Source organism: Mercurialis annua, linkage group LG5 (genome assembly GCF_937616625.2).
Source record: "Mercurialis annua linkage group LG5, ddMerAnnu1.2, whole genome shotgun sequence".
NCBI classification, from domain to species: Eukaryota; Viridiplantae; Streptophyta; class Magnoliopsida; order Malpighiales; family Euphorbiaceae; genus Mercurialis; species Mercurialis annua.
This window is the reverse complement of record NC_065574.1, coordinates 15,196,712-15,208,511: the sequence shown is the minus strand read 5'-3', so window position 1 is coordinate 15,208,511 and position 11,800 is coordinate 15,196,712. Positions and strand designations below refer to the sequence as shown.

The 11,800-nt window shown below is 34.9% G+C and overlaps 2 protein-coding genes across 5 annotated transcripts; both read left to right on the top strand.

Moving 5' to 3' along the window:
* The first annotated feature begins 877 nt into the window (after positions 1-877).
* LOC126682672 (DNA polymerase eta) lies at positions 878-8,697 on the top strand. Of its 4 annotated transcripts, none has more exons than XR_007641486.2 (17): positions 878-1,040; positions 1,181-1,301; positions 1,387-1,498; positions 1,602-1,772; positions 2,201-2,365; positions 2,462-2,565; positions 2,715-2,834; positions 3,222-3,345; positions 3,868-3,981; positions 4,113-4,325; positions 5,294-5,399; positions 5,483-5,533; positions 5,959-6,044; positions 7,154-7,226; positions 7,328-7,452; positions 7,536-7,660; positions 8,070-8,143. XR_007641486.2 is itself a non-coding variant. In XM_050378415.2 (17 exons), exons 1-17 carry the CDS (start codon positions 965-967, stop codon positions 8,500-8,502), a joined length of 2,103 nt encoding a protein of 700 aa, XP_050234372.1. In that variant the 5' UTR covers positions 879-964; the 3' UTR covers positions 8,503-8,697. The 4 variants fall into 4 exon arrangements, 3 of the variants coding, with proteins under 3 accessions (XP_050234375.1, XP_050234374.1, XP_050234372.1); XM_050378415.2 differs by lacking the exon at positions 7,536-7,660 and adding an exon at positions 8,240-8,697 and having other exon boundaries at positions 879-1,040; positions 8,070-8,148; XM_050378418.2 differs by lacking the exon at positions 8,070-8,143 and having other exon boundaries at positions 7,536-8,031.
* A 747-nt stretch (positions 8,698-9,444) lies between these two features.
* LOC126683434 (proteasome subunit alpha type-4) lies at positions 9,445-10,801 on the top strand. Its single transcript, XM_050379324.2, has 2 exons — positions 9,445-9,585; positions 9,940-10,801. The coding sequence occupies exon 2, from the start codon at positions 9,951-9,953 to the stop codon at positions 10,698-10,700; it is 750 nt and encodes a 249-aa protein (XP_050235281.1). The 5' UTR covers positions 9,445-9,585; positions 9,940-9,950; the 3' UTR covers positions 10,701-10,801.
* Positions 10,802-11,800: the final 999 nt, after the last annotated feature.

Sequence of the window (11,800 nt, the reverse complement as noted above, 5' to 3'; positions counted from 1 at the left end):
TTTTTAAAAAAATATTTCTAACAAAAAAATTAAAAATAATAATAATTTTTTTTATTTTTTTTATTTTATATAATTAAAAAACTTAATTAATTATTTGGATATATTTGATTATTTTTTAAGTTTAAGGATTTATTTGTATTGTTAAAAATAGAAAAAAGTATGTTTTAACTCTTTTCTAAATGAAAAGAGTACAATTTAATGCTTTTGGGTAGGGACGAAACATAAAAACTTAAAATTGGGTATAAATGGTGTTTTTATTAGGTCAGGGTATAAACGAAAAAAAAGTGCAAGGTAAGGGTTTTTATAAGAAATTAAGCCCACAGAAATTAAAATATGTGAGTATTACATAAGCAATGCAAATATATTAGGTGAAGTAGAAAAAGATAATGATAGGATTTAGTTATTGGGAAATCAAATTTGTGTTTAGAAAGGAAGTAGAATGGCGTATTTTTGCAAATAAAAATATCCAAAGGAGCACGCTTGCTAATATTGATCTTAATAGAGTATACTTGAAAGTAATTTGAAAAATGGGGTAAAGGATGTCATTTCCTCATAAAACAATGCGTTTTGGAAAAGTTATACTCCCTCCGTCCCATAAAGATAGAAAAAGTACCACCTTTTTTTGTCCCATAAAAATAGAAAAAGTGGAGTTAGTTAAGTCAAAAATTATCAAAATACCCCTACATGATTATCATAAAACATTAAATGCATATTTTGAAAAGATAAATAAATGAGTTGTAAGTGCTATAATGAGTAAAGTGGCTTTGGAAAATGTACATAACTAATTGATTATAAAGGGTAATTTAGACAAATTATCACAAATTACCTATAAATAACTACTTTCTTAATTCTTGTAAAATGGGTGCTTTTTCTATCTTTACGGGACGGAGGGAGTACAATAGAAGAACTGTAATAATTATGGAGGGAAAAGGAATTTAATTAAGAAGAAGAAGAGGAGGAGAAAATGCCAGTAGCAAGACCGGAATCATCAGATTCTAGAATTATCGCACACGTCGACATGGATTGCTTCTACGTTCAAGGTCATTTTCTTTCTTCTGATTAGTCAAATTAATTTCAAAAAATTGGATGAAATTTATCATAATTTCTGTACAAAATTCATTAATTAGTGTATTACTGATTTAACTCTTGCTCTATTTTATTATTATTATCTTAATTGCAGTGGAGCAGAGAAAGCGGCCGGAGTTGAGAGGTTTGCCCAGTGCTGTTGTACAGTATAATGAGTGGAAAGGTGGAGGTTTGATTGCTGTTAGTTACGAGGCTCGAAAATTCGGAGTCAAGCGGTAATCAATTCTTCGCGTGAATGTAATCATTTGTTTGTTTGGTTGATTAAGATGGCCATATTTGAAAACTGTGTATTTCTTTTAGTTCGATGCGAGGTGATGAAGCAAAGGAAGTTTGTCCTCAGATTCAGCTTGTTCAAGTCCCTGTGGCACGTGGTAAAGCTGACCTAAATGACTATCGCAATGCTGGTTCCGAGGTTAGTTAAGTTTGATGTTAGTTTTTTTGGTGTAAATTGAAAGTAGTTATGTTTATCGAAAATTTAGTTTTGTATTGTTTGGAATTGAATGAGAACATTATAGGTGGTGTCTATTCTTGCAAGAAAGGGCCGATGTGAAAGGGCGTCAATTGATGAAGTTTATCTTGACCTTACCGATTCTGCTGAAGCTATGTTAAAAGAAACACCTCCTCATAGCTTGGATACAATAGACGAAGAAGTTCTGAAATCACATATTTTGGGCCTTAAGAATGAGGTATGACAGAATGTTTTTTATTGAGCAAACATTGCATAAAAATATTTTCTCCATGAATAAAATATTATATGCATAAATTTTTATTATTTAAATATCTATAATTTATATTTATATTTTTTTGTTATTTACATATTTTCCCGCATTTCTGTTTCCTGTTTTTGAAAGAAAGCCATCCCGCAGTATCCATTTTCATTTTCGTTTCTATTTCCATGCAACAGTCTTGCTTTGTACTTTTTAAGACAGTATACTTGAGCATCCTTTAACAATTGTGAACCATTAGTTAAAAGGCCTTGGGCTTCTTGCTTTTCCTTGTTAATCCGAGTGTTAGGCTTCCATACAACTGACTAGGCTTTTTGTTGCTTGATTTTTGGTTAAGTTTCATTTACGCTTCTGTGTATTGCTTATACTGATTTCGGCATTGAATTCAGAATGGAAATGATGCCAAAGAAAACGTGAGGGAGTGGATTCGTAGGAGTGATGCTGATTATCGAGACAAAATGTTAGCTTGTGGGGCTATCATAGTTGCAGAACTTAGGATGCAAGTTTTGGAGGAGTCTGAATTTACATGCTCTGCTGGTATTGCTCATAATAAGGTAGGCAACTGTCCTTAATATTTCTGTTTCTCCTCTTTAAGTTCGATGATTTATTTATTAGTAAGTTAAATGACATGAATGTGAATTTGCTTGAAGATGTTGGCCAAACTTGCTAGTGGTATGAATAAACCTGCACAACAAACTGTTGTACCCTTCGTTTCTGTAAAAGAATTGCTTGATCCATTGCCAATCAAGAAAATGTAAGTACTTTAATCGCATGTCCATACTATTACTACATAATATTAAGTTGAGATGTGATATGCAACGTGCCGGAATCCTTTTTATTTGTTTATCTTTTGATGTTAATTTGTTCTTCTAACTTGGGCTGCAATATTTCGTTCGATTGTAGGAAACAGCTTGGAGGGAAACTGGGCTCTTCGCTTCAATGTGACTTGGGTGTGAATACTGTTGGAGATCTGCTGCAGTTTTCTGAGGAGAAGCTACAAGATCGTTATGGAATTAACACTGGGTAAATGTTGTAGGACAAAGTATGTGCTTTAATTTCATTGATTGATAACTTTTCTGCTAAATGTACTCAATCAACTGAAGTTGGTTTAGCCTTCTGTCTACAGTCTACACCAGAATCTAAAAAGATGGAACCTGATGTTTTCTTCAACTAAATTCCACTAAGTTTTGAATTTGTCCTGGATATTTTCTGTCAAATGTTTATTTGTTTCTCATTTATGTTTTTGAGGATTCATTTCTCATTTATCTCATTACCGTAATTCTTGATGCTGGATCAATCCTGTGGAATAATCCTTAAGCATCATATATAAAGGTTGTTTTCCATGTGCATAGCCCTCAAAAAGTTGTCAAAATCAATGGTTATAATTCCTGTTTTTCTCTTGCACTTCAGTACATGGTTGTGGAACATTGCTAGAGGCATCAATGGGGAAGAAGTTCAGGGGCGCCTTCTCCCAAAAAGCCATGGTTCTGGGAAGTCATTCCCTGGTCCTCGGGCACTAAAGACGGTTGGTTCGGTAAGAATTTTATTTTGAACTAACAATTACATTTATGCACAATTTTGACGTAAATGACCTCTTTATGCCAGTTTGCAATGGACTTCATCAATTATTTCCTTAGTGTTAAATCACATACACACTAGCTTAAGATTGGGCGTTGATGAATTTCATTCTAAAGAAGCACTATTAGCTTAAAGTGATTAGGATAAACTTCTCTCTTTTTGATTAAGTGAATCAAGAAAATCAGAATAGTTGGACCACACCAATCTGTTTTTTATTCTCATGTTAGTAATTTCTCTCAATAGAATTACATTTTAATATCCCGGTGCAATTACTACTGTTCCCGACAATTTGAGGAGCAAGCTTCATTTTCTTTACTTATGCTATAAAACTTACCAACTTTTATTGCAAAGTTTATTTATTTCGTAAGTACTATTTCTTAAAAAAGAATAAAAGAAATTTGAATTTTGACAAGTAATGGGCCATTGATTTTTCAATTTCATTTTGGTGTGCCATTTTTTTCAATTGTTTTATTCTTAGGTTCAACACTGGCTAGATCAACTTTGTGAAGAGCTCAGTGAACGTCTGAGCTCTGATTTGGAGCAAAACAAGCGGATGGCGCACACCCTTACTCTGCATGCTAGTGCATATAAGGTACTTTATTTCCACCTACTCTATCTTGTTTTAGTCATATATCTATTCCACATCACAGCTTTCTTTTTGCTTCCATTAATATAATCTTGGGAGGCTTATATATCCTGCTCTGATTTAAAGCTGTCCTGCAGTGTGGTGACTCAGATTCACATAAAAAGTTTCCTTCAAAATCTTGTCCATTGAGGTATGGGATTTCCAAGATTCAGGAAGATGCTTTCAACCTATGTCAAGCTGGATTACGTGAATATTTGGGTGTACATGGAAACAAGATTCAAGGAAGTCAAAATGGATGGGGAATAACAGGTCTTTCTGTTTCAGCCAGTAAAATTGTTGATCTACCCTCTGTAAGTTCAAAGACTAAAATGTGGCAATACTTCACCTAATCTTTTCTAGATGTTAGTAATTTTTCGTCTTCTCTCTGCTAAGTTCAGCCCGTACATATTTGCCTTAATTGTCACCAGGCCAAATCATGTACCCATGTTTCATATGCAAGGACAAGAACCTTAGCTTGGCATTATATGTTGATTGATATTCTTCGCTTATTATGTGATCAACATAAAGTATGTCAGATTGGAGAATCTACTAATATTCTTGTTGCTAAAAGTTCACTCACTGCTTGACATGAAACAAAGTCCTAAATTAATTTGAAAGCTCTAAGAAAAATGTCCTTTGAGAGTAAAATGACAGAAATAAAAAGCACTTTAATTGAGTGCTGCTGTTGGACTAAAAGCTCCGAAGTTTGATATAACTTAACATAGTTAGAGTTGAGATAAATAGAACTAGCTTGGTCTTGTGGCCAACTCATGGAAAAGGGGAGTGTCTAGCTGTAGTGGGTGTGGCCAGAACATGAGCCAAGGATCATGATGGAAGGTATGGTATGAGTGGTGGCTGTTAAGCAGTAATACAACATTGGTTATGATGGTTACAATGCTGAGATAAACTGTGAATAGTGCAGCTTTTAGTTTACCCTAATGGTGCGAGTAGTAATTTTATGGTTCCGTGAATGTTGCAATAGCTGTAACAGTGATGTTTATTTCCGCATTACCAACCACATCAGATTAAGCACTAACAGAAAAGATGTATCTATACGTGCACACCTTCAAAGAGAAAGAGATTTTTAATGCACATCCTTTCTTGAACACTGAATGACAGATCCCAAATTATCTTAGAAATGCATAGTAATCTAATAGTGGAGTTCTGACCAGAAATTCCGAAATTCCTTTAACCATCTCTCCATGTTTTTTTATTGAAGTGTAACCTAGTTGTCACCGTTAGTGAATGATGAATTTTATGCTCTTTATCCTGCTAATAGGGAACATGTTCAATCATGAAATACTTTCATGGTCAATCATGTCAATCTCCATTGAAGCAAACACCAGATAACTTCATACAAGACCCTCCACCATCATCCCCCTCAGGTGATTATCATTTCACTAAGAGCTATTAATTTTAAAAAAAGACCCTTGTACTGTTACTTTTCTATTATTTATGCGGAATACAGGTCGTGAAAGCTCTGCGCTGCAACAAGACGCTCCACCATCATCCCCCTCAGGTGATTATCATTTCACCGAGAGCTATTAATTTTTTTTGGTTATTAGCCAAAATGGTACCAACTCTTTGTACCTTGTTTTAAAATGGTACCATAGTTTTAATTTGTATCATTTTGGTACCATCACTTTTATTTTTGTTTCATATTAGTGTTTCTGATCATTTTAGATAATTTGGAGCTGACGTGGCAGCATGTAAACTCATCCATAAAATACACAATTTGCTTGTCACGTAAGCTTCAAATTACCTAAAATGGATAAATAACCTTATTTGAAAGAAAAAAAAAAGTAATGGTACCAAAATGATACAATTAGAACTATAGTACCATTTTCGAACAAGGTATAAAAAATTTGTACCATTTTGGCTAAAAAAACCCAATTTTTAAAAAAACTTATATCGTTACTTTTCTATTATTTATGTGGAATACAGGTCGTGGAAGCTCTGCGCTACAACTTCAGTATACTGTTCCTTATGAGGATAAACCAAAACAGGAAAACACTGTGAGCGAAGATCAGGTATTCTAGAAGCAAAATCCTTTTCTGTTTTGCAGTATGACATAGCCGTGATTGTTAATGGTTTAGAAAAATAAATTCTAATCTCATTTATATATGTTCATGAGAACTGTGTATATTTTAGATGCTAGAATCTGAAATATGTTGAAAAAGAGGCTCATGCTACTGAAGTTCTGGACTGCCTAGTTGAAATTGTTAAAGTATTCTTACATAGGTAATATGCAGTTCTTCAGTCAACTGCATTGGAATTTCGGTGCCTGTTAACATTGTCACAGTCTTCTTCTTTGTGTAAAAGTTTGAGAGCTATATTTTTCTATCTTTAAGCATCATCTGTTGTCCACATAAAACATATTTTCTAGAAACTTTGCAACTCTTTCACTAATTGGCTATATCATTTGTAATATTATGATTATCAAACATTTCAAATTCATGAAATCAGCATGTGTTCTGGTATTTTCATTTAATTTTTATTCTGTTTCACCTTTACAATTTGATATGCTGAACTTGCATCTGTAAAAGTGCCCCATATTATATAATCTTCTAATTTTGAATAAGTTTTTATCAGCTTGCGTGTTTAGTGTTTTTTAGTTATAGTTGGGGTTCTCCAGATATTGGATACTTCAATTCCATTTTCATGTTTTCAAAGTGAAGTTATTTTCTCCTTAGCTTTAGATTCTTGTACCACTTTTATTTGTGGATTACAACATTTAACTCAAAAGCAGAAATTTATGTTTTATCAATTAGTTTTCAGGGTGAGATCTTTCATTTGACTCGCTTGATTTGGTAGTGTGGATATGTATATAAAGGCATAGTTAGATAGAAAGAAATCCCATTATGTTTTCTCCCTGAACGAGGTTTATGATTTTGTGCTGATTCCATTCGGCTTGTAGTTGGCATTTTTCTGCAACATTATCAGTCTTGTAATTTATTACTCTCTTGCAGTCCACAAAATGGTCATTTTATTTTACATGCTTGTGCATCCATTTAAAAACAAACAGCATTATTGTCTTTGTCTGACATGCAAGTTTTTTGTTTTAGAATAATTGGTTATCTGGTAGTGTCTGGCTATGAATGCCAATTAATACGCAAACATGAGGTTCTAATTTTTGCAGAATTCATCTTGCTCTTCACCAAATGGAGCAAAAGATGCTTTCAGACATGAAACTTCACTGCCCTTGTCCTCAGGTTTTATCTTGTTAGATTATAAATTTTGTTAGCATTTCCTTTAATGATCTTTTGAAATTGTGTTGCACATTGTAACCGATGCAAGCTGGGTGTTCATTCAGTTACTGAAAGTTGCTTGGAACCCACCCGAAGTAATTCAGAAGGATGTATTTCTAGAAAGGATCCCAGGATTATAACACCTAGTTTCATACACAAAGAACAGAAAAGAAAAACTTTGAGTAACAAGGTAAATTTGTCCAATTGCTTATACACCTCATTACCTTAATACCAACATATGAGCTTATGATGGATAAGGTCCTTTATGGATAGGTGATTTCAGTTCCTTTCATTTTTTGGCGTCGTGATAAGTATATCGAAGATCAATGGTAGGCTGCCTAGCGGGAAAATCTTGAGGGGAAATTGTAATGCATACAAGACCTATGTCCCCTTGTCAAGTATGCGGTCATATGTACTACCTTCATTTCCTCATTTAGTTTGTTAGGACTAGGAGCGAGTATAAGTTATGTATATGTTGCCCGTTCTCAATTTATCTGCTCTTATTTATTAAACCAATGACGGGGTAAAATTCCTGACCAAATTTAAACAAAAAAGTGACCAAGTAACTATTGAACAGTTTTGCATTAGTCCCAAGGTTGCATTCTGTAGTGTTGAGTTTATTAAAAAAATTATATGCCTGCATATGATTTACAGATGCTTATGCATAGAATTCCATTTGTTGAGGGAAAGGTTTCTTGTTTATTTCTTTTGTTTGTTTAGCACCGGAATTTGCAGAATTTGTGCTCTCGTTAATCAGTATGTTTTCCTGTTCTTTTTTTTTAATATATATTTTTATGTTAAAATCAGGGAACAATCTTGAATTTTTTCAAAAACTGTAATTCCTCCTGCTCTTCATTAGAAATGGAGAATCTCGACTTGGTTCAAGGTGATGTAGCATTTTAAGTCACTGAATATCTTGGAATCCTGCTTCTAGCTTCTTTATGTTAGTCCTTATCCTTGGAAAACACTTAATTTAGGTTCAGAAGCACCCCCAGTTGAGCTGAGAAAGGAGAGCCTCCTTGCAGGGTGCACAAATGATGGCAGGCAGAGTTCAAGTCAAAATATACAGAGGGATTCATGGAATTACAATATTGATGAGATTGACCCGTCGGTGATTGATGAGTTACCACCAGAAATTCGAGATGAGGTTCAAGCTTGGATTCGACCTCAGAAGCGGACTAATGGTGTTAAACGTGGTTCTACCATTGCCCATTATTTCTCTCGAAATAAAACTACATAAAGCAATAATGGGGTATCCTACGTATATAGTAAGTATCATATTATGTAAATATAGTCCAATTTTAGAGGATTTTGGTTCGTTTGCTATGGGGTAATGAAAGTAGACTGGAGGCATTAAAATGTAATTATCTTCAGGTTAGTCCATGTATTTACATTTGTATATACTGATTTGATATTGGAAGCATGAGTTGCCTAATTTTGTAGGGGTGTGCAAAAGCCAAATCAAACCCATTAACTAACGGCATTATCTACATTTTTGACGATGTTAAGAATGAGGGTTTATATGATACAGTTTACTAATGTTAGAGTTCTCATTGTATCTTTCCAAATGTTGAGAGTCTATTTGACCCATAGACTAAATATTAGGAGTTCAACTGATCCTTTTCTCTTTTTAAGGGTTTTTCTATGGTTATTTGTTTTTTTACAATGTAAAACTTATTTTATTTACTTACTACCGTTGGATGAATTTTTCATCACATTCATCTAATGGTTAAATAGACAAAGTAAGCTGAAAACAAAATAACTGTAATTTTTTTTTAATATTACTAAACTTCTAAAAGTGTATACGCTTACTCGTAGCATAAATTTTTAAGTGAACAAAGGATCAATTTATCTCCTCAACTTGTCACGAAATATCAAAATGGCCCAAACTCGTAAAATGGGGCCAAACACACCCAATAATTATGAAATGAATTAAAAATATCCGAAGAAATTGGGATATCTCTCCCCTCTACTATACAAAACTGGATCGATTCATCCCTCCATTCATCGGAAATTGCTCCATTTCGACCGCCAACACTCACCGGAAACCACCGCCCATTCAGACACTTGCTGCCGGAATTTTTTTTCTGCACTCGTAAAAAAAAATTGACACTCGTTTTTAAATTTGTTTGACATTTTTTTGGAAAAGAACTGCCTGCTGATGACTCAATACGACATCGTTTTAAATTAATAGCAGACTTGCCCAGAAAGCTAAAACCAAGAAACACTCACAAAGACGAAGCCAAGCCAACTATTTTAATACAGACTTTTAATTCTTCAACATCGAAATCGAAGTTTATCAAACGACAATTGAGAAGAACAGGTAATGAAACCCTAACTATCCTTCGCCCTTACTTTGTTTTTTGTTCTGTTTTCTTTCTGGTTTTATTTGTAGATTCAATTTTCGTTAGATCAAACCAAATTATATAAATCTTGCATTTTTAACTTTCATAAATAATCAACCTTGTAAGAAATTTAATTTGAATGCAAAAATTGATATTACTTAATTTTAACATCTGTGTATGTTAAAAATTAGGCAGTTTGGATGAAAAAGAAAAAAATTAGAGTCAGATTTATAAGTTTAAGTTATTTTATTGATTTTGATGTAATGCTGTTACATGAATTTAATTTGTTGAACGACCTTGTGCTCTTGTAATTTACCCTTTTTTATATATAGTGTGAGGTAATATGTCTCGGAGATATGATAGCCGCACGACGATCTTCTCCCCAGAAGGTCGTCTATACCAAGTCGAGTACGCAATGGAGGCGATTGGAAATGCAGGTTCCGCAATCGGGGTATTGTCGAAAGATGGGGTTGTTTTAGTTGGTGAAAAGAAGGTTACTTCCAAACTCCTTCAAACTTCCACATCAACTGAGAAGATGTACAAGATTGATGATCATGTAGCGTGCGCTGTGGCCGGCATTATGTCGGATGCTAACATTCTTATCAACACGGCCAGAGTTCAAGCCCAGCGCTATACTTTTGCGTACCAAGAACCAATGCCTGTTGAACAGCTTGTGCAATCTCTTTGTGATACCAAGCAAGGTTACACACAGTTTGGCGGGCTTCGTCCCTTTGGTGTTTCGTTTCTGTTTGCTGGCTGGGACAAGAATTTTGGGTTCCAGCTGTACATGAGTGATCCAAGCGGAAACTATGGTGGTTGGAAGGCTGCAGCTGTTGGAGCCAACAACCAGGCAGCACAATCAATGTTGAAGCAGGACTACAAGGATGATATCACGAGGGAAGAGGCGGTTCAGCTGGCTCTAAAGGTGCTCAGTAAGACAATGGACAGTACAAGTCTTACTTCCGATAAGCTTGAATTGGCCGAGGTCTACCTCACGCCCTCTGGAAAAGTGAAGTACGAGGCTTGCTCACCCGAGAACCTAAGCAAGTTATTAGTGAAGTTTGGAGTGACCCAACCTGCGGCTGAGGTGTAAGTTGGTATTGTTTATTCAAATACAAGTCTCAGAACTAATATTACGCTTTAGTATGTCACATTCGAAGGATACTTATTTTGTTTGGTTCAAAGAATTATTGATGCCTGTGGTTTCTCCTGGTGGATGTTTAATGATGCTCAAAGCTTTGCAGGAATGAACGCTTATAAAATCTTCTTGGATGCTTTCCATGAGCTTTGCATAGCCAAGTTAAATTGCTTCTAATTACTTTGAATATCATACTTATATCTTAATCTTTCTATAGAATCACTGTGAAATATATGTTTTGGGTGCTATGTTGTTACTGTTCCAAAGGAGCTTCTTATAAGTTATTGTTTACACCGGCCCAAATAATTACCGGATAGAACTTCATATGGGCTTATCAGGGATCAAGGCCCAACGGAAAGCTTGTTTATTATTGCTTTTTCTATTTTATTAGGAGTTTGTAGCTCATTAGGAGTGATTTTCTTTCAGAGTCTTAGTCCTAGTTAAATTAGGAGTCTTAATTATGAGGAGTTATAAATAGCTCAGAGCTTTATTATTTTTGTATCAACAAATCAATCAATCAAAAACCAAGCCCAGTAATCTCCGGATTGTTTTAATTTAGGAGTAGTTTTCGGTATTAATCTCGCCTGAGTTCTTAACTCCCAGATTATTACTTCTTAAATCACGTGGTTAAGTGTCTTTAACCAAACAAGCCCTGTGAATATCTACATAGGTTCGTTAAAGTATCAAATCTCAAACCGATCCCGATTATAAATTCAAAGATTCGAGTCCGGAATATTTCTAGGCGAACATCTTTTGGCGACTCTACTGGGGACCAGTTTATGGTTAGCACAAAAACGGACTTTAAGGACGATTCCAGGCACGCTCGGTCCATACGCCGACAACAACGGAAGGAAGGTGACGTAGTAGACGAATCAGATTCGGATAGATCAGAAACCATGGCCAAGGATAAACAGGTGAACCAATCAAGCAAGGTGCCGAATACAACGGATACCGAGGGAAACCTACCTAAGGACAAGGTCGACGACGCGACCGATGACATGATAGACTACTCGCGCCAGCTTCCTCCCTCTCGCCCTTCTTTATCACAGGCCGAC